The sequence below is a fragment of the Carya illinoinensis genome, chromosome 15 (assembly GCF_018687715.1).
Source record: "Carya illinoinensis cultivar Pawnee chromosome 15, C.illinoinensisPawnee_v1, whole genome shotgun sequence".
Lineage (NCBI taxonomy): Eukaryota > Viridiplantae > Streptophyta > Magnoliopsida > Fagales > Juglandaceae > Carya > Carya illinoinensis.
Window position 1 is genome coordinate 43,529,935 of NC_056766.1, and position 23,998 is coordinate 43,553,932.

Genomic DNA, 23,998 nt, shown 5'->3' on the forward strand with positions numbered 1-23,998 from the left:
ATAAATTATAACTTGATTTTCAATAAAAACTTCGTTATTTATTATTTTGGATGTGCTTAATTGGTAATTCCATATAAAATATTTTGAAAATATTGTGTTCTAAAATATTATGTATCATTAATATGATCTAATGGGCTGATTTTCCTTAGGTTCGGTTGTATGATCTGGGATTTAGGAAAACATGACTCCCTTCATGTCCAATATATGCTTTTTAAACTGGAGTCATCTTTTAGAAAAATGTTTGGTTTACAAAAAAATATTATCAAAAGAAATTTGCAAAATGATGTGTTTTGATGTTAGTACTATGTTAGATTTTAAAATTATTTTTATTGTAAAATAATTAAAAATAATAGCTTTTTTTTTTTTTTTTTTTTTTTTTTTTATAAATTGATGGTGGCCTATATGACTATATATTTTGGTTGTCTCTTGGAGTGGTGGCAGCCACACCTTGAGTGACAGCCTCAATATTCAAAGTTGTTTTAAAAATTATTAGTATTAGTATTTTTAAAATTTCATGCTCATATCTTAGCATTTTAGAATATATTTATTAAAATTTAATTCAGTTAATTTATTGGCTTAATTCAATATAAAAGAGGTAGAATCAAGATATAGATAGCAGTGTGCAAATGTAGGGTGTACAACTAATCTATAGATCAAGCTGCTCCCACACCTAATATTGAGTTTGAGTTTGAAACAAATTTGAAGTCAACCATAATCAGACATTATGGCACATGTCACTAGTGCACAGAAAAAGTTCGATGTCCAAGGTTGAAGCAGGATTCTCGCAATCATCATCATAACGGCCAACAAATCCAAAATCAATCGGATGAACTCCGCAACTTTTTAAGATCACTGACTTTGGAGCGCTTTCAAATATAATCCTCAGATTGTCAGCCTGATTTAAACTGATCCCTCGTTTGCGCTTAACATCTGTTACAGTTAAGAACTGCAACCATACATGATCTGAATCCATTTCATCAAATTTTCCTACATGATGGTTACTGTCATAGGCAACTGATCCTATCATTGTGTCAACGCTCCAAAACCTCGCGACGGGTTCAATAACAGCACACAAAGCAATTCCTGTGTGGGCACGGGCACAGGAATTATACCCTTGAATATCAAATTCACACCGATGATCATTTGCAGTGATCTCCCTGCAATTGCTGAACCAATCTGGAATCTTATTTCCTGGAAATATCATGTTAGTGTCCTGTTGGATGAATACATCATAATATATATCAACTATATTCATATACGCACAAAAATCGATCAGCCACACAAAACGAATTAATATATAAGGAAAAGAGAAATATATATAAGGACTTACTCGAAACCGACGATAAGGACGGCGAAGCGGAAGATCTCGCATCACATTCCAATTCCACATATTCACTCTATAGCATCTAGCCAATTTAATCAAACTTAGCCATGGGGGACGGAATTCAGTAAATCGTATTGGTAAACTTTCCAGTGATATGCATCCATTAGCACGTAATACTAGTAGACTCTCTGGAAACTCTTTAATTTCTTTAAGTTGCACGCAATCATTCAGTATAAGATTACTCAACCGAGGAAATCTTTTGAAGTTTGCAGGAATGCTTACAATATCACTGCCTGATAGATCTAATACTGTCAGATCAGGAAAGAAATAATGAAATGGTCCAAAGACATGAAAGAAATTGAATTTTGATAGGCCAGAGTTTTTAAGATGCAATTCAAGATCAGTGGTTGATTTTGGCATGGGTTCTCCCCTATGCAACTCCTCCTCCATCCCAAAACTTACAATATTTGGACAATCGCTGAGATCAAGCCACCATAGAGATCTTAACTGATGAATGCTTCTTGGTAGACACTTAAGGTTTATGCAACTACTTAGGTCTAAAAATCCGAGCCCAATGATGTACCCAATGGATGAAGGCAACTCTTTTATTGCGGTGCCTGTTAAGTCAACATGGCCTAAATGTTTCATTATACATCCGATTTCAGGAAAGTATTGAAGGCTTGAGCAATTACTAAGATCAAGGAATCCCAGAGATCTCAACTGGAGTCTCCTTGGAAAGCTCCTTAGATTGGAACATCCAGCAAGATTTAATTTAACAAGCTCACCAAGCAATCCAACAGAATCATGAACTTCGACCAGACTTGTACAATCTTGAAGATTTATTTTCTTCAAATTGGGGCACCTTGAAACATCCGAGAGTTTCGTTATAAGTCCACAACCACGGAAATTCATAACTGTGAGATTCTGTTAAAAAGAAAAGAACATCAAACTAAGTCTAAAGAAAAAAATATTGAAAATAATAATAATTGTACCTTAAATAAGGGTATCTCCTGGATGTGATGACTACCGGGCATTCGTAAAATAAAGAGGCTTTCTCCCCAAAAGTTAGATGGCATAGATTGTAAATGACAGTTAGGCCAATCAAGTATGCTTATTTTATTCGGTAGACTATCAGGTAATTCTTCAGTAAAGTGTGCATTGAGGCATCTAAATAATCTGAGTATTCTCATACTCTTGAGGGCCTTAGGATGCAAGTGGATAATATCATCACCTTTAGGAAAATCTGCAAAAATTGCTTCAACACTAGTTGTTCCCTACATAGGAAGACAATCCATGTTTAATTGTGCCGACAAATCAAAAAATAAATTATTCATATATTTATATACATACACGTATATGTCGCATGTGCCAAAGAAACAATGTTTAATTGAAATAGATTTTGATATGACTTATTGTATCTTCTTGCAGTACTTCTTGAATGTCTTTATGAAAGAATAATTTGCTACGTTTTCCTGGATTGTTGGGCAATTCTTTTCGAACAACTTCTCTACTCATATCTCGTAACAAGGAATGCATTTGTAATTTTCCGTTGCATTCCGAAATAAGACACTTCTCCATAAGTTTTGGGATCGTAAAGTTTGGCTGAAAACCAAAACTATCTAGTATCTTTGTGATGACATCATCAAGCCGTACTTGTCCATTGAAGAAACATGCAATGTCAAGAAAAACATTCTTTTCATTGTCATTTAATCTTCCATAACTTGTTTGAAGTATTTTTTGAATATCTTGGTGAGGGATTTGCTTGTACTCATCCATTGCACTTACCCACTGACGTTCACTTCTACCATATAAATCTGAACCAAGCACTGTTAAAGCTAGTGGAAGTCTCTCAACATAATTTACGATCCTTTCTACAAACTCTCCAAAACCATCATCCGGTATCTCTCTTTTGAAAGCATGCCAACAAAATAGTTGAATAGCATCATTTTGATTCAATCCCTTCATCTCATATGTTGAATCAACTTTATGAGTTTTCAGCAAGTGTTGATCTCTTGTTGTGATGATGATTCTACTTCCTTTACCAAACCAATCATGAGCTCTTGCTAATGTTTCTAATTGGCTTGGGTGGTCTACACCGTCAAGAATTAAAAGAACTCTTTTAGAGTAAAGCCCACGCTTTATATTAATGATTCCCGTCTCAATATTGTCAATCTTCAAACTTTTACATTTTCCTAAAATCTTAGAGAGAAGTGTATTTTGCAATCGGACCAAACGATCCGCTTGATTCGAAGTGTCGCTAACAATTGCAAGAAAACAACGAGCTTCAAATCGAAAAGCAATCGAATTATAAATTGCTTTGGCAAGAGTTGTCTTACCAATTCCGCCAACTCCAAAAATTCCTATCATTCGTATGTCGTTCGTTTCAACACTTGAAAGCAAATCGACATTTTTTAGATGAGGTTCTAATCCAACGGGATGCTTGGCAACGGGTAAAAAAAAATGATCATTTGCTATTCTTGAGACGTCTTGAACGATTTGTTCAATGAATTCTGATTCTTTCAAACGTCTGTGTGCACGTGTGCATATATAAAAGAAAAAAAAAAGAAACAATTAATGACTTTTACTTCTCACATGAAATACAAGCAACATAATTTAATTTTCTTTTATGGCGGAAAAATAAAATAAAATAAAATAAGAAATTGGTAGCTAGGCTGTAGAGTACATGCAATATATGTTGCCGCGAGTTGACGGCAAGTTCTCTCCTTACTCAAAAATCAAAATGTGCGTCTCATTCTTAAATTTCTTTCAGTACTACGACCAAAGTATGTTTTGGATAAGCCAGAAAATAAAGTATTGCCTATTGTTTTTCTTATTTTTTTTCTCCCAACTATCATTGACTTGTTTTAAAATTTTCATCTCATTTCATTCCATCTCATTTTTAAACATAATTTACATACAAACATTTTCAAACTAATCATTATATTTTTTTCAAATTAATTATTACAATTTTATCAAACTGATTAAAACGACTTTTTCAAATTTTCAAACAAAAAATAAAAAACAATTCAATTTATCTAAATACCAAACAAAAATAATATTATAAAACTTTATTCTAATAATATTTTAATTTTATAATATTTTTTATTCAACTTTTTATATCTCATTTTCCAAAAACCAAAAAATTGCTACCTAAAACTATATCACTCCGCAAATGAGTCCTCAGTTGAGTTTTATACGGTCCTAGAAATGAACTTAATTTAGACAAAAGATTAGATGTTGGAACCATATTAAATGCTTCAAAATATAGTCTTCTAATTAACTTCAAAATTATTTGGTTTTCTCTAAAATTGATCAATGCTTAAGAATTCATGATAGACAAGAAAAAATGATAAACATGATTTATATATTTATGTTGATCCAGTTGTGATTAGTTTCTTCCGTATTGGACAAAGATCATGCACACTGATGATCATTTATACATACAATGGAGGCAAAAAGGCAATCTTGAATATAAAAGCCGGCGGTTAGAAAATTTACCCATTTTTGGTCAGATCGTATCCGGACAAATTGGCAACTTCTTGAAGGGCTTCCTTCCACAGTTGCAACTTCTTGTGATCTAATTTCTCAGCATGTTTAGCCAATGCTTCACCAAAACTTCCTCTTTGATGTCGAACATTTGATGGATCTACGTGGTAAAACACAGGTAGAACTATTTGTTGCTTTGATTTTTTACACTAAAAAATCTTCAATAACTCATCCAAACACCAAGTTGATGATGCATAATTTGTTGAGAATACAATGATGGAAATTCTTGAAACTTTTATAGCTTGGAGAAGTGCAGGTGAAATCTCATCACCCTTTTTAACTTCATCCTCATCTATGAAAGTACAGATTCCATTTTGAGACAAAGCATGGTAGAGATGGGCAGTAAAAGTATTACGGGTATCATCTCCTCTAAAACTCAAAAAGACATCGTAGCGCCATGGAGAGGTGACTGAAGAAGAGGATGAAGAAGAGGCCATGGAAGAAATTAGTCAGTGGACGTGTGTATGCAATGCCTAATCAGTCTACTTACTGAATGTAGAGAGTTGGACATCATCGACTATCCTTAAAAAGACAAGTCTATGCTTCTTTCTACACCATACGCGTTTCAATTAATGGTATCTTCATGGCAACTTCCCTAAGGATCAGACCAAAGTGAAGTCATTGAGTCAATGCCGCATTAAATTATTAAAAGAAAGATGTTCTGTAACTTTTTGGCAATTTCCTTACAACTGCGCGCTTCAGACTTTAAGAGATGACATGTTTACTGGATCATAGATAAAATGAGATAATTTTAGACGAGTTGAATAAAATATTATTATTATTATTTTAAATTTAAAAAAATTAAATTAAGATTTGAAAAAGTTAAATTATTTATTATATTTTATATGAAAAATTGAAAAAGTTGTAATGATGAAATAATATTGCTTTTAAAATTCAAAAATTTTAAAATTAAAGAAAAATTCAGAAATTTTTTAAAATCATTAATAATATTTATGAATAAATTGTGTAAAACTTATTAATTAAGAGGTCGTCATTTTATCATTTCTAAAAAAAAATGAAAAAATGCTATCCAATTTTTTGATTGGCTCTTTTTAAATCTCAGCAAACCCTCCAAGCTGTACACCATGATTGGGGTCAGGATCGTATTTGTCAAGAGTATCATAATTATTGCATCAGTTGATGTCCCACACCATCACATGGTATGCTCTTTTAAAAGTCGTGCTACTAGTTCAACAAATTATCTCGAAAAGTCTTATTTTTCATACATCTTTTTTAAATTTTTAAATACTTTTTTTAACATAAAACTATTTACTACGCTCTTATTGGATTATCTAAATCTAAAAATATTATACTTTTTAGCTATTAAGACAATAAAATTGTCGATATTAGATTAGGCAAATGGTAACTACAGTAGATTCTTTTAGCTACAGTAATTCTAAAACTAAAACCAAATTTAATAATACTGTACACATATCAAATACTTATTTTTTTTATAACTCTCTCTCTCCTCTCTCAATCTACATCCACATACTTCCTTCAGTTTCTTTTATAAATTAAATAGTAAAATATGATAAAATAAAATAAATTAAAAATTAAAAAAATTAAATATTTTTTAAATTATTAATTACTTATTACTATATAATAAATAAATAAATAGATAATCGAATGTGGAGATTTGATATGAATAACCAAACTCAAATTCATTTTATATTATTTTATTATTATATAATGAAAAAATAGCTATTCCAATATAGAAACTTATATAAATGGAATTGTTGAAGATCAATGAAGCTGCTGAGGTGGAGAACCAAGAGACACAGTCATCATCACCTGCATTACCATTGGATGGCAGGTCAGCAAAGAGAGGAAAAACAATCGTGTAAGGAAATGGGAAAGGAATTCTGAGGAATAAAAGTTTCTATCCTATATGCAGGCCATGTCCAGACCATGTCCTTTTTGTTTGTATTCCATTTTCATTTCTGTAAAAGCGGTGTGTGCAGGGTAGTGGTAGTATGTACATATTGCAGAATTTTGTAAGCTAGTGACAGTATGTAAGTCTATAAAGAGCAGACCCTCTTGTACAGAAATCAATATGAATATACAGAAAACAATTCATTTCAGTTTTTCTCCTTCATCACTCTGATAAGCTCTTGGTGTTTTCCATAAATACATTGGCATTTGCATTTGTTTTATGGTATCAGAGCTTAGGCTATGGAGGAACACAGCTCAGAAAGCCACAAGCAAAACCAAAACTCAAACCCAACCAAAGACCCTGCCCATCCAAGCAGTCCATACTACATTGGCACAAATGATGGGACTGGCTCCATGCTTGTTACTCATAGCTTGGATGCTAGTAACTATTACTCATGGGCTCGATCAATGAAGAGAGCATTGAGAATCAAAAATAAGCTTGGCTTCATTGATGGAAGCCTATGTGAGCCAACTGACCCAAATGACCCTCTCATGGAACATTGGTTGCGCTGCAATGATGTTGTAATCACTTGGATGCAAAATACCATGGCCCTTGATATCAAATGCAGCACAGTATATGCAGAAACAGCACATGAACTTTGGCTTGAGTTAGAGCAACGTTTTTCACAACAAAATGCACCTCGAATCTTTGAGATCAAACAAGCTGTAACTATGCTGATGCAAAACCAAGATGTTGTAAGTGTTTATTTCTCCAAACTCAAAACTTTACTTGATGAGCTTTTGAACTATGAGACAATTCCAAGTTGCAGCTGTGGGGGCTTGAAAACTGTTGTGCAAAACCAACAAAGAGATTGGGTTATGAAATTCCTAATGGGTTTGAATGATTCCTATAAGGGAATCAAAGCACAAATTCTCTTAATCAAACCCTTTCCTAGCCTTAATGAGGTTTATTCCATAATACAACAAGAAGAGAAAAGAAGGGAAATATCCACTGAAGGATCTGTCGATGACTCTATGGCACTGTTTACTCGAGGCAACTACAAGGAAGGTGGTAAACCAAACTTTTCTGCACAAAAAAGGGATCGATACTATTGCTCTTTTTGCAAAATTACAGGACACTCTCTAGAAAGATGCTTTAAGGCTAACCCAAACAAACCAGTTTGCTCTCATTGTCAAATACCAGGTCATACTGCAGATAAGTGTTTTAAACTGCATGGATATCCACCAACTGACAAGTTTGATGGAAGGAATAGATCTTCAACAAATCAAGTCACTGCATCTTCAACTTCTGCACATGATTTGGAAAATGACAAGTCTCAAGTGTCCTTAAGCCAAGAACAATATTCACAGCTTCTGGTTTTGCTCAAACCAGCAGCAAGTCCCTCAGCCAACAATGTCCAAAGCATTTTGGCATCTTCATCTTCTGATGAGAATGTTCATCAAATTTCTGGTATACCCTCATTATGTTTATCTGCTTTTAACTCCAAGCATTCAAATAAATTGAATGTGCCTTGGATCATTGATACAGGAGCAACAGACCATATGATCTGTTCTCCTTCACTATCCTCATCAATCCAATCACAAACTTCTTTTTCTGTTGCTCTACCTAATGGTCATACTGCTGCTGCTACTCACATAGGATCAGCAAAAGTTACAAATTACATAACCCTTCAGGATGTTCTTTGTGTCCCTAACTTTACTTTCAACTTAATTTCTGCCAGAAAATTAACTCAAACCCTTCATTGTTGTTTAATTTTCTTCCCTCATTTCTGCTACATACAGGACCTTTCAGTTTGGAAGACGATTGGCATGGGTGAAGTGAGGCAGGGGTTGTACCACATGCTGCAAGGGGAGGTCTCTCCCTCAGCCTTGTCAGATACCTTGAGAAAAATGAGTCCACTCTCCTCTTTTCCTGTTTCTGCTTCAGTCACCAGCAATGACCAAAACTTTGATGTTTGGCACTATAGACTAGGACATTCTTCCTACTCAGTTTCTAATATAGATGGTGAAGTTCATTTTTCCAAAATTCCTAATGAGAAACCTTGTTCCATATGTCCTCTAGCCAAACTGCACAAACTACCTTTTCCTCTAAGCATGCACAAAACAGAAAAATGTTTTGAACTGTTACATTGTGACATTTGGGGCCCTTGCAATGAGATTGGCAGTGATGGATCAAAATATTTCCTGACTATTGTAGATGACTTCAGTAGATGTACCTGGACCTACATGTTAAAGCTAAAATCTGATGCCACCACAACCCTTTAGAGTTTCTGTGCTATGATAGAAGCTCAGTTTGAGACCAAAATAAAAATCATTCGAAGTGACAATGGGGGAGAGTTTAACATGAAGGATTTTTATCTCAAAAAGGGCATCATACATCAAAGGAGCTGTGTTGAGACACCTCAACAAAATGCTGTAATGGAAAGAAAACACCAACATATTTTAAACACAGCAAGGGCATTAAGGTTTCAAAGTGGAATCCCCTTGAGATATTGGAATCATTGTATTTTGACTGCTGTGTATTTGATAAACAGGATACCTTCACCTGTACTGAGTAATAAAAGTCCATATCAAATCCTTTTTAACAAAGTCCCAAATTATACACACTTTAAAGTTTTTGGTTACTTGGCCTTTGCCACCACTATTGTCAATGGAAGACATAAATTCGACCCTAGAGCAAAAAAGTGTGTGTTCATAGGGTACCCTTTTGGAGTTAAGGGATACACTTTGCTTGATCTTGAAACCAAGAAAACATTCATCTCTAGAAATGTGATTTTCTATGAAAATGTTTTCCCTTACAAAAATGAGATCCTCACAAAAACTCATGAGCAATCAAACCAAAACAATATCAGTTTCACTCAAATCCCTACCATCCTTACAGAATCTGTCACAACTCCTCCAAATATTTCTCAAGAAGCATAAGCAAATTCTCAAAATGCCATCTCTAAACAAGAAGTTTCTGACACTTCCCCTCAAATCGAGTTAGAAACTATCCCTCAAGATCTTCCCACTCATCACCATCCATCAAATATAACACCAATCACTCATTTGCCTAGGAGGTCAACAAGGAATCGAAGAACACCTACCCACTTGCAGGACTTCATATGTCAACAAGTCTCTTCTCTTCACCCATCTCAAATGTTGAACAAACAGAAAGGCAAGAGTCCATCAGGTAATGCTTACCCTCTTAGTGATAGTATTTCATATGAAAAGCTTTCCAATTTGCATAGAGCTTTTGTTGTTTCCATTACCTCTCAAACAGAATCCAAAACTTATCAAGAAGCCCAAAATTCACCTGAATGGTGCACAACTATGAAAGCTGAAATAGAAGCTCTTGAACTCAATGACACTTGGAACTTAGTTAATTTACCACTTGATAAGGAAGCAATTGGATGCAAATGGGTATATAAAGTGAAGTATAAAGCTGATGGGAGTGTAGAGAGATATAAGGCAAGGTTGGTAGCAAAGGGATACACCCAACAAGAAGGATTAGACTACCATGAAACTTTCTCACCTGTGGCCAAGCTTGTCACTGTCAGAACACTGCTAGCTGTAGCAGCAATAAAGGGATGGGGACTTTTCCAATTCGATGTAAACAATGCATTTTTGCATGGTGAATTAGATGAGGAAGTCTATATGGAACTTCCTCCTGGGTATTGTGATGTAGATAGCAAGAAAGTGTGCAAATTGAACAAAAGTCTATATGGACTAAAACAAGCATCACGGTAGTGGTACTCCAAGCTTTCAAACTTCATTTCTGAGCAAGGATTCACTCAATCTAAAGCTGATTACAGCTTGTTCATCAAAAGGACTAAGGATTCATTCACAGCCATCTTGGTATATGTGGATGATATTATAGTAGCTGGTGATTGCATTGACAGCATCAACTACCTCAAGACTTCCCTTCATGAAAAGTTCAGAATCAAAGACCTAGGCAAGTTGAAATACTTCCTAGGAATTGAGGTGGCCAGGACTGAGGATGGAATTCACATATGCCAGAGAAAATATGCTCTGGATATTCTAAGTGATTCAGGAACCATTGGATCTACACCTGCTAGGATCCCTATGGATCAAAACATCAATTTAAGCAAGGAGGAAGGGGAGCTACTTCCAGAACCAACAATGTACAGAAGGTTAGTGGGTCGATTACTATACTTGACAATAACTAGGCCTGATCTTTCATATGCAGTCCAGTTATTAAGCCAATTTATGGAGAGCCCTCGGGTCCCACATCTACATGCAGCACACAAAATCTTAAGGTACATCAAGAGGGCACCAGGTCAAGGGTTATTCTATCCAAGAAATTCAAAATTACAGCTACATGGATATAGTGATTCAGATTGGGGAACTTGCCCTGATAGCAGGAGGTCTGTGACAGGCTATTGTGTGTTAATTGGTGAATCATTAGTGTCTTGGAAGTCCAAGAAACAGCAGGTTGTTTCCAGGTCCTCATCAGAGGCAGAGTATAGGGCCATGGCCAATGTGTGCTGTGAATTGACATGGTTGAAGTACTTGTTTGAGGACTTACATGTTGAACATTCTCAAGCAGCTTTTCTATACTGTGATAACAAATCAGCTCTGTATATAGCCACCAATCTTGTCTTCCATGAGAGGACCAAGCATATAGAGATTGACTGCCACCTAATTCGAGACAAAATACAAGAAGGAAGTATCATTACAGAACATGTGTGCAGCAAATCACAAGTGGCAGACATACTAACCAAGGCCTTGGACTCACAAAGCTTTTACTCTTGCATGTCCAAGATGGGAGTAGCAGATATCTACTCTCCATCTTGCGGGGGGCTGTTGAAGATCAATGAAGCTGCTGAGGTGGAGAACCAAGAGACACAGTCATCATCACCTGCATTACCATTGGATGGCAGGTTAGCAAAGAGAGGAAAAACAATCGTGTAAGGAAATGGGAAAGGAATTCTGAGGAATAAAAGTTTCTATCCTATATGCAGGCCATGTCCAGACCATGTCCTTTTTGTTTGTATTCCATTTTCATTTCTGTAAAAGCAGTGTGTGCAGGGTAGTGGTAGTATGTACATATTGCAGAATTTTGTAAGCTAGTGACAGTATGTAAGTCTATAAAGAGCAGACCCTCTTGTACAGAAATCAATATGAATATACAGAAAATAATTCATTTCAGTTTTTCTCCTTCATCACTCTGATAAGCTCTTGGTGTTTTCCATAAATACATTGGCATTTGCATTTGTTTTAGGAATAGCCAAAATATAAATTGTCTTTTATATATACATAATCCATTAACAATACTCTTATAATATCATTAAAAAGCTCTTCTTTAATTATTAAATAAAAACAATTATGTCGAAACCAATATAGAGATCCATCATCAAAAGAGGTAGTATTATAATTCTTTTTTAAACCATCAAGAAAAGCGTATAACAAGAAATTGTTGGGTAGAATTTTACTGTGGCATTTCTTGTCCTTAATGGCATGACTCTATTACAGCAAAAGATTACCTTCGCTTTAAAAATTAAAAAATAAAATAAAATAAAATAAAATATTAAAAAAAAAAAAAGATTGCCTTCCATGGCATTTTTTCAGTTATTAAAATAATTTAATTTTAAGAGTTTTGCTATTTATCATCTACACACTAACACACACTACATATTATATATATTTTTTATTTTTTAAAAAAACTTTTTTAGTTTTATTTTTCTTGAACTAATTGAATTTTTCTATTCATTATCTATATACTATACATTTGATAAGAGAATAAAAATAATAGAATTTTTCTAATTTTAAACATTAATAATTCTTTTATATCTATGGTTTGCTAGGTGTGTTAATAAATAATTATCAACTTGCAAATAGATTGGTTTTTTCAAAGCTTGCCCCTAATGAAAAATGTTGAATTTAATGGTTTAGTTAGTACTTAATTTAACACTACTCACCTCATTTAGGCCAACATATAAAATATTTATAATTTCTGAACATATATTTTGAAGTTAATTCTAATAGATCTAGATATACCATATTAAGTTAGAACGTGGAATTAATAAATTAAAAAATATATATATATGGATGTAAATCAAATAATTCTTGTTAAAAATTCACTTAATACATCATATTAAAAAATAAATAAATTGATAAGATTGGCTTTATTGAAAAAATAGGCATTCTTGTCCAACAAATTGCCATTAAGTTGGTGGGTATAAGTAGGGTCAAATTAGGGGTGGTAATATGTTACCCGATCCGTTAACTCAACACGAACACGACACGATAATAACGGGTTATGATTTTGTCTTAACGAATTTGGGTCAAAACGGGTTGACCCGTTAAGACACGATTGTTTAACAGGTTGATAACGGGTTAACCCGTTATGACACATTATAACCCGTTATGACACGTTAAGAAAGTTGAAGTTATAACTATACCCTTAGATTTAAAAGTAAAATTGTTAGAATTTCAATTTCGATATTTTTATTGTTTGGATTGTAATTTTGGACTTGTATTTAGTTTTATAATTTTTATAAATATTGTGATTTTTAAATTTATATAAAATTATGTTAAATTTAATTAGGTGAAACTGGTTAATTTTGGGCCTATTTAATCTATCTACATAAACAGTTTGAAACGGGTCATATTGTGTCGTGTTAATATATTTCGTAATATTCACTAATGGATCAAAACGGGTTGACACGATACGACCTATTATGTTAATGGGTCGTGTTATAATTTGAGATTTTGACACGATAAGCTTAACGGGTAGGGTTAGGGTTGAGTTATATAGTATAATATATATACTTTAACATGATACAAACACAACTCGTTAACATGATTTAATACCCCTAGATCAAATTAGCAATTTATAATTTAATTTTGAGATAAGATAAGAAATAAAGTTAAGAAGAGATAAATTAAGATAAAACTCAAAATTAAGTTAAAACTCAAAATTAAGTTAAAAGATAAAGTCGGGAAGTGATAAAATAACACGGGCTCCTAACATGAACTTCATAAAACAAGTTGAACTGAATCGATTTTCCTGAAAATGACAAGTCCATTCTTCTTTCTATACTATGCACGTTTTAAGTATTTTCATGGCAATTTCATTGAAGACTGTAAAGTCATTGAGTCAATACTGCGTTAAATTATTAAAAGAAAAATGTTCAGTAACTTCTTGGTAATTTCCTTGCAACTTCTTCAAACTTTATGACAGATGCCATGTTCACACTATGCTCTCATGAGTGCTTCTGGCGAAAACAAAACAGTGTGGTACAATGACAACTGCCTGCATTAATACTCCTACATAGTAAAATAATATTATTTTTAAAATTCAGACACTTTAAAATTAAAGAAATATTATTAAAATTATTAATACTATCTATGAATAAATTGTGTAAAACTTATTAATCAAGAAGAGGTTGTCATTTTATCATTTCTGAATTTAAATAAATAAACTTATTACTTTCGACATACCGTCCAAGCTGGACACCATGATTGGGGTCAGGATTGTATTAGTCAAGAGTACCGTAAGGTCCATAATTATTGCGTCCACTGAAGTCCGACACCATCACATGGTATGCTTTTTTAAAAGGCTTGCTAACCAATAGAGAATGTAGTCTGACAAATTGTTTTGAGAAAATTAAATATGTTTTATTAAATAATTTTTAAATATTTTTTTAAAAACATAAAAAATTTATAAGATCATTAAAAACATAATTATTTAATTATTAAATAAAAATTAATTATGTCGAGATCAACCATCATTGGAAGAAGTAGCATTATTCTTTTTTAAACCATAAAGAAAAGATTAGGTATGAGCTAGAAGAAATTGTTGGGTAGGGTCTTTGGCGTTTATTGTCCTTAATATCTTGATTCTATTATGACATTGGGCTTTGCTACATACAGTCGGGAAATGCAGTCGGCGTGCAGTCGGCTATACGGAATGAATAAAAAAAAATTATAAAAAAATTATTTTATATTCAGGAGGACCTACATGAATTATAAAAAGTTATAAAAATAATTTTTTTTCATATAGATCCCGTATTAATTTTTTTTTTACGGCCGACTGCACGCCGACTGCATTTCCCGACTGCACAAATCATTTCTGTATGACATTAGTGGTAGGTTAGCTAAAGTTAAATTTTTGTCAAAAAATAATTAATGTGTCAAATAAGATGTAATAATAGGTTTAATAAATGAACAGTATTTTTAATTATTGCATCCACTGAAGTCCGACACCATCACATGGTATGCTTTTTTAAAAGTCTTGCTGACCCATCGACAATGTAGTCTGACAAATTGTTTTGAGAAAATTAAATATATTTTTATATTTTTTTAAAAACATAAAAAATTTATAATATCATTAAAAACATAATTCTTTAATTATTAAATAAAAATTAATTATGTTGAGATCAACCATAATTGGAAGAAGTAGCATTATTCTTTTTTAAACCATAAAGAAAAGATTACGTATAAGAAGAAATTGTTGGGTAGGGTCTTAGGCGTTTATTGTCCTTATATCAAATAAAATGTAGGAGTGAATTTAATAAATAAACAGTATTTTTAACTTTAGATTATATGGTTGACTAAATTTGTTGAATTGAAAGGGCTAGCTGAATATTATTTTTAAACAAAAAATTGATCTTCTCAAACGTCAACGCCAAGATTCGGTTTGATTCTTCTCTATTTGATTCTTCTACGTTTGGATAATGCGATTTTATTTTTAGTTATTAAAATAATTTAGTTTTAAACGTTAATAATTCTTGGGTTAATTATATTTTATCTCATCGAACTTTCATTCAATTCATAATATTCATTTAAAACTAACGATTGCATCAAAGTGGACATGTTTACTTTCAAATTTTCTCAATTCCCCCTTCCATCTATCGTCAGCGTTAAATTAGACGGAAATTGAGCATGTGCAGTTTTTTCACCTACAAAGACAAAAATACCCCCAAGAAAGAATTTCACTTTGCCCCCTCAAACTTTCACGCGATTCTCAATTCGCCTGGAATGTCACATTAAATTAGATTTTTATAATAAATTAAATTAAATTTTATAATAAATCTGAATTTACAAATCTGGAATAAAAGACTATCAAAAAGATAAATATTTGAACTCATTAATATACTAGGATATAATTTTCTGATTTTTTTTTAATTTTTAAAAATATATTTGAATAACTCTATATAAATCACACTAAATATATAAATATATATAACTAAATATGTAATATTAATAAAAATAAAGTTTTATTTCTCTACCTCATGAATAGTTATTATTCTCATTTTATTCTTGATTTTGATTAATCGTTTATATTCTTATTTATGGAACATGAGTTATTATTTCTCTTAATAAAATCCCACAAAATTAAAACTCTCTTGTAGTGCCTTATACCAAAAGCTCTCTTTTATTCCACAAACTAAAAAACAAAAAACAAAAATTAAGTTATTCACAAGATCAACTTTGTTCATATACGAACACCAAATGAAAGAATACAAAGGGAAAATACAACTCTTTTTGGCTGATTAATTTTTCCTCTTAAACTGAAAATTAGGTGTTTATTTTATATTCCAGTATTCTACATTTATTTTATATCCAAATTGAACAAATAAAAGAAAATAAGAAGTAGTTTTAAATAGATGGTCTCTCTCAATTCCGAAAGTGAAAATTGCAATTCAATAAAGCCGCATTTTACTTATATTTATATATATATATATATATATATATATATATATATATATATATATATATATATAATCAATAAAGCCGGCATTTTGCAAATATTTTGTATTGGCTTTTGTGTTTTTAAATTTGTGCTGCTCTAATGTTTGTATCCATTTGATTTTGTCACTTTGTTCAAGTAATTGATCTGATTTCTTGGTTTGATCTATGCAGCGAGCTTATAAGGTTTTGCTTTCAAACTTGTGCTGCTTTGATTAGGATTGTATTTATCATTTTTTCACTTTGTTCTATTAATTGCTCGAGTTTCTCGGTTAGGCCTGTGTTCTCTCTTGTTCTAATGTTTGATGTGTTTTCATTTACAAGATTCTATCTTCTGGACTCGGAAAGGGTTGAGATAGGATGTCTCCACTAGATGAAATTTTATTTTTCTTATACTTGAGAGTGCCATTTTCTATCGTCTTGCCTTTAGCCATTTGGAGTTGACCGATTCCAATTTTAAGCATTGTCCATCAAGATCTAAGTGGAAAAAAGTGGAAAAGATTAACAGTTTATTGAAAGTTTTTTATGATGTCACTTGTGACTTTTCTGAAACCAATTACCCTACAGTCAATTTGTATTTTCCAATAGTGTTTTTGATTTATTTGACATTAAAGGAGCAGTCTGAAAGTGAAGATGACTGCATGAATAAAATGTATTGTCAAATGCTTGCTAAGTTTGAGAAATATTAATCTGAGTTCAATGTGTTCTTGGCTATAGTAGTTATATTGGATCATCGATACAAGTTTCATTTTGTTGATTTTTCTTATAAGAAGCTTTATGGAAATGGTTTCTTAGAGTATTTTTATTGTCTTGATTGTAATTTTAGACTTGTAGTTAGTTTTTAATTTTTTATAGATATTATTTATATAAAATCAATCAAGTCAAACAGGTTGAAATGGGTCTATTCAACCCATTAACATAAATGGGTTGAAAACGTTGGGTCAAGTCAGGTCAATTTATTTTGTATTCACTAACGGGTCAAAATGGATCATGTCGTGTCAACCCGTTATGTTAATGGGTCATGTTTGGATTTGAGATTTTGACACGATAGCCTTAACATGTCGTGTTCAGGTTGACCCATATAATATAATGTACATGTCTTGACACGACACAAGCACGACCCGGCCCAGATTGGTTACCAAAAACCAAATAATCTCATCTCATCTCATTTCATCTAAAATCATTACAACTTTTTTTAATTTTCATACAAAATATAATAAACAATTTGATTATGTATAAGAGTTTGTAAAATACAAATTGATACAGTAACCCACTACATGTAGCGGGTACTGTTCATCCTTCAAATAATTTTTTAATTATTTATACTTCATTTATTCCATCACTTCCTTTTACTTTTTTGACATTTCAATACAAATTCTTTTGTTTATCATTTAAAACACTTCAATTTTATTTTTTTCTAAAAAATATCTTGAAAATATTATTTATCTATATTTTCATATTTGATTTTATTTTAAATTTTTATTTAATTTATATAATTTTATTTTGTGCGTATAGGACTGAATTATGTTACATTGTATATAATAATATATTGTAAATATAAAAAAATATATGGATATTACATATTTATTGATAGAAATGAAATGTTTTGTAAAGGCAAAAAAGTTGGCTAGGATTAGATGAGTAAATGATAAGGCTTATCTTATCATATTATTTATTATTGATGGATGAATGTAAAAATAATTATTGATTTATGTCTAAACAATGTTGAGTCTATCTAGAAATATTAGGAGTTGCTTAGATAAGTTCCTGAAGCCAAAATCGAGTTCTGTTAGCAGTACACTTATCCAGAAGAAATCGGAACAGCATTCAGTCTATATCAGAAGAAGTTATCCCGAAATGTTAGCAGTCCGTCGGGACGCGTTTTCGCGTCTGTTGCTAACCGTCAGCAGAGTCCTACTGCAACTAAAACTCTTTTTAGATCTTCTATTTAAAGGGGACTCGGTTGTGCATCTTCTTAAGGACTTCAAGCCACGAATTTTACAGAGGATATTCTGTGTGTTTATGAGAGAAAATTCACTTGAGAATTTTCATGGGATTTTTCATATCTTCTTGAGTGTGATCGTGCTTTGAGTGGGAAGCAACATCGATTGAGTTTCAGCCTTTGGAGTTCCAGAAGGGAGGTCAACATTTGAAGATCGCCAGAGGTTCTGGCTGCTACTGTGGTAGAAGACAAACGGGTCATTTGTCTAGGCAAGTAAGAGAGTCGAATTGCAAAGGTTTTGTAATTGATTATTACTTGTAATTGTTCTTCAAATAATGAGATTGACTTTCCTGGGTTTGGCTGCCCCGTAGGGTTTTACCTTTAAAGAGTTCTTTAAAGGGTTTCCCTTCGTAACCAATCGTTGTGTCTTGCAAGGTTGATTATTTATTTTAAAGTATTTGATTCATTTCATAATCTTTATAATTGAGATCTAACTAATTTGTTCAAGGAAATTGGTAGACAATTTCGTGGTTTTACAGGGGTACATTGGGAATTTCAATTGGCATCAGAGCCAGGTTAGAAAATCAAAATACTGCACTAGAAAAGGAATTGAAAAAGGTTGAAGAAAAAACAGCAACACAAAAATTAGAAGAAATGTTGAGTCTTCAAAAAATGAATAGTGACAGAACTGGTCTAGGATACACGACTTCTAAAGGAAAAGAAAAATCTGCCTCATCATCCGCTGCTACAACCTCCAAAGGTATTGTTTTTGTTAAAGGAAGTCAAGGTAAGAGTTTTCAAAATCATGCTGAACTTAAGCCAATTTATTCAAAAAATCTGCATGATAAATTTGTCCCTACATGTCATAAGTGTGGAATAATAGGTCATATAAGACCACATTGTTTTAACATGAATCAAGTGCAGAAATCTGAAGGAAAAAGAAAAGAGAAGAGCCTACAGACTCAAGTTGATGACATAAGTCAACAAATCAGTCTCATAAATCTTAAGCTTGGGAAACTAGCAGATATTTGCCTTCAAAACAAAGAAAAACACAAGTCAATACTCAAGACAAAATGGGTGAGAAAGAAAGATGCAGTATGTCTTGTTGCTCACACAGCACTGAAATCAAAGGAAGATTGTCTGTGGTACCTGGACAGCGGCTATTCTAGGCACATGTCTGGAGACAAAAACTTATTTAAAAAAATTGAAGCATCTCAAGGAGGCACCGTGACTTTTGGAGATGGGAGCAAGGCTATCATAGAAGGGAAAGGGAGTATTGAAATACCAGGACTACCTGTGTTGCATGATGTTTTATTTGTTAATGGTTTGAAAGCTAATTTACTTAGCATTAGTCAGTTTTGTGACAATGATTTTTCTGTGCAGTTTTCAAAGGATGCGTGCAACCTATATGATAAAGGTGGAGAATGGGTTTTAAAAGGCACTAGAACTACAGACAATTGTTATGGAATTTCTCCAAAACCATTGGAGAAATGTCATAGAGTCACACTTGATGAAGCTGAATTATGGCATCAACGCCTTGGGCATATTAATTTTAAAAATTTGTCAAAAATCTCAAAAAGAAAAATTATTGATGGACTGCCCAAGGTAATAAAAGTGAATAAAATAGTATGTGGAGCATGCCAAGAAGGAAAGCAAACTAGAGCCCAACACAAGAAGATTTCTTATATTCTTACCTCTCGGCCTCTTGAGCTATTGCATATGGATTTGATGGGTCCCACACAAACTGAGAGTCTTGGAGGAAAGAAATATATCATGGTGATTGTAGATGATTTTTCAAGGTTCACATGGATAATGCTCTTAAGAGAAAAATCTGAAGCTTTTGATCTTGCCAAAAAGCTGTTCAAGAAACTACAAATAGAGAAGGAAGTTTCTATCTCTAGAATACGCAGTGATCATGGTCGAGAATTTGAGAATACTAATTTTACTTCTTTTTGTGATGAACAGGGAATACACCAAGAATTTTCTGCACCTATCACTCCACAACAAAATGGAGTGGTGGAAAGGAAAAATAGAGCAATCCAAGAAATGGCACGAACAATGTTAAGCAACAAGAAGATGGCTTTATATTTTTGGGGAGAAGCTGTGAATACAGCAAATCATATCTTGAATCAAGTGGTTCTAAGACCTGGCACCAATCAAACACCTTACGGTTTGTGGAAAAATAAAAGGCCTACGGTAAAGTATTTCAGAATTTTTGGTAGCAAGTGTTATATTCTAAAAGACAGAGAAAACAATCATAAATTTGAAAGCAAAAGTGATGAGGGATTGTTTCTTGGCTATTCCTCAAATAGTAAGGCTTATAGAGTTTACAACTTACGTACACAAACTGTTATGGAATCAATTAACGTAGTTGTGGATGACATTTCAGCAGAAACTACCATGAAGGAGCTTGAGACTATGAAGGAACTGGGGCAGACCAGTGGAGAAGACTTACAAGTGCAAAATGAGGAAGATAATATAGAGGAAACACCACAAAATCCACAAATCAAAGAACCTTCTTCAAGAATAACTCAAAATCATCCTAAAGAAAACATTCTCGGTGAGCTAGAAGGAGGTATGAGACTTAGAAGAAGAGTACTAAATCAGGTTTCTTTTGTGTGTTATTTGTCACAGGTTGAACCCAAGAAAGTCGAAGAAGCACTAAATGATGAAAGTTGGGTCAACGCCATGCATGACGAACTCCATCAATTTACTAGAAATGATGTATGGGAGTTAGTTCCTAAACCAGAAAATTCTAACATAATTGGGACTAAGTGGATCTTTAAGAATAAATCCGATGAGCATGGTACTATTGTGAGAAATAAAGCAAGGCTGGTTGCACAAGGTTACACACAAGTAGAAGGGATTGATTTTGATGAAACATTTGCTCCTGTGGCCCGGTTAGAATCTGTTCGCATTCTACTAGCACTTGCCTGTCATCTAGACTTCAAATTATATCAAATGGATGTCAAGAGTGCCTTCCTAAATGGAGTGCTACAAGAAGAGGTATATGTCAACCAACCAAAAGGATTTGTTAACCATCTCTACCCTGAATATGTCTACAGGTTGAAGAAGGCGCTGTATGGGCTGAAACAAGCACCTCGAGCTTGGTATGAAAGGTTAACCGCCTACTTACTTGATCATGATTTTGTTAGAGGACAAGCTGATAGGACCTTATTCATAAGAAGATCAGGTAAACAACTCTTAATTGCTCAAATATATGTTGATGATATTGTTTTTGGAGCAACACTTGAATCTCTTGCTTATAACTTTGCAAATGAAATGAAATCTGAATTTGAGATGAGTATGATTGGTGAGTTAAATTTCTTCTTGGGTATTCAAGTAAAACAATGTAAAGAAGGAATATTTATTTCACAATCTAAATATCCAAGAGATCTTGTTAAAAAGTTTGGAATGGAAGGAAAAAGCAATGCTCGGACTCCTATGAGCACTTCAGTGAAAATCAGCAATGACTCCACAGGTAAAAATATTGATCCCACTCTCTATAGAAGCATGATAGGAAGTCTTTTATATATTACAGCAAGTAGACCTGATATAGCTTTCAGTGTTGGTGTATGTGCTAGATTTCAAGCTAATCCTAAAGAATCCCATCTTACTGCAGTAAAAAGAATCATAAAATACCTTAATGCCACTGTTGATTATGGGATATGGTACTCAAAAGACACTAATCTTACACTTGTTGGCTATTCGGATGCTGATTGGGCTGGGAATGCTGATGATAGGAAGAGTACTACGGGTGGGTGTTTTTATATAGGTGGAAATCTTGTAGCTTTGATGAGTAAAAAGCAAAATTCTATTTCTTTATCCACTGCTGAAGCTGAATACATAGCTGCAGGGAGTTGTTGTACTCAGCTATTATGGATGAAAAAAATGCTTGATGATTATGGTTTTTCTCAAGACACTATGACTATATATTGTGATAATTCAAGTGCTATAAGTATTTCCAAAAATCCTGTCCAGCATTCTCGGACCAAGCACATTGATATTCGACATCATTTTATAAGAGACTTGGTTGAGTCTAAAATTATATCCATGGAACATGTGCCTACTGAACATCAACTGGCTGACTTGTTTACTAAACCTTTGGATGGACTTAGATTTGAGTTTTTACGAAAAGCCATTGGCATATGTGATCCCAAGTGAGGGTTTTCTAACCTACTAGTTTAGGATCTTTTCTTCCAGTTTTTTTTTTTTCCTTTCTTTAAAAGCATAAATGTTTCAGTCTTTTTTCTGTTTTAAAAAAAATATCTTATAAAAAAAAAACTGGGTTATGTATTTTCTTTAAGGTACATGTTTATTACATCACAGGTTGAGCATGTATGGAATTGCTTTAAAAAATTTTCTGATCTTATGTGTTACTCCTCTTTGTGCAGCTCTCTTTAAGTGTACTAACCCTATAGGTCTTTTTGGCAAAGTTCATCTTTATGCATTGTGAGGAACCTATATGTAAGCATTCTATATTTTTTAAAAAAAAAAAAGATGCTCATCAAGAGGGAGTTCATGCCTTGAATTGACTAATACTAGTTGAACCTAGTAGTTCTTTAAAGAGCTCTCTTCTTGCCAAACACAAAGAGTGATCCATATAGAAAAAGTCGGTGTTTATTCATTGCGGAAAAAGACAAACACCCTACACGGATCTATCACCTTGAGTTCTTACAGAAAAAATCGTTGCTCCAATCATTGTGGAAAAAGATGAGCAACCAACATAAACAAAGGTGGTGTACAAACTAGTGTTTGGAGGAGATGCATATGTATCTAGGCCCTAGCATAAAGTTTGACTTTTAAGGTCAAGAAACAAACTCTAGTGAGCATCTTTATAAAAAAATATATATATTACCTTTCTTTGAACAAAGGTATCAAAAATATAACACAAAAGAGAGCAATAAACAAAAAAAAAAAAAAGGGGGAAAGCTCATAACATGCTATGATATAAGTATACTCACTCACACACTCACCTGAACTTTGGCATTACTGATTCTATGAGGAGTGAACATCCACAAAGAGACTGTTACAAACATGAGTGGGCTAAGGATTATTGAATTTTTTTTGGTATATTCTGACTTGATCAAACTAAGATGATTTTAGGCATGTTCCTTTTAAAACCAAAACAACAAAAAAAAAAACCAAATCTTTTTCTACAAAAAAAAAATAAAAAATTTATAGTTTGTTTTTTCATTGCTTTGTTCTGTTTTTTTTAAATAAAAAAAAAAGGGGGGGGTTCCCAGTGTGTTGCATACATGTATCGGGTCTTTTATGCCTAAGTGTAGAAGTCCTAAGAGGACTCTTTGGTCCAGCACATGCACGGGGAGGGTCTTCTTTTAAAACACTTAAGCATACCTCTTGGCCTTTGTTTCCTACACTCAGCCCGATTCTCATAAGCCTCCCCTTACCCATTTTCACGGCAGCTTGCTTCCTTCCCCCTAATCCTCCATACACGGTGCTCTTTCCACTCTCATTTCTCCATCCTTCCATCTTCAAGGTAAGTATTTTCAGATCCTCTGTTTTTTTTTCTATTCTTTTCTTCTCTCAAGTTTCGGTTTTTGTTGATATCTACAGTTTCTGTGAAGGGTTTTATT

The 23,998-nt window shown here is 33.1% G+C and overlaps 1 protein-coding gene and 1 pseudogene across 1 annotated transcript; both read right to left on the bottom strand.

Moving 5' to 3' along the window:
• Window positions 1-634: 634 nt before the first annotated feature.
• Window positions 635-4,251, bottom strand: LOC122295596 (disease resistance protein Roq1-like). The gene is made up of 3 exons (XM_043104671.1): window positions 2,738-4,251; window positions 2,317-2,598; window positions 635-2,248 (listed from the first exon to the last, which is right to left on the bottom strand). The coding sequence occupies exons 1-3, from the start codon at window positions 3,689-3,691 to the stop codon at window positions 716-718; spliced, it is 2,769 nt and encodes a 922-aa protein (XP_042960605.1). The 5' UTR covers window positions 3,692-4,251; the 3' UTR covers window positions 635-715.
• Window positions 4,252-4,366: 115 nt separating this feature from the next.
• Window positions 4,367-5,436, bottom strand: LOC122295597 (annotated as a pseudogene).
• Window positions 5,437-23,998: the final 18,562 nt, after the last annotated feature.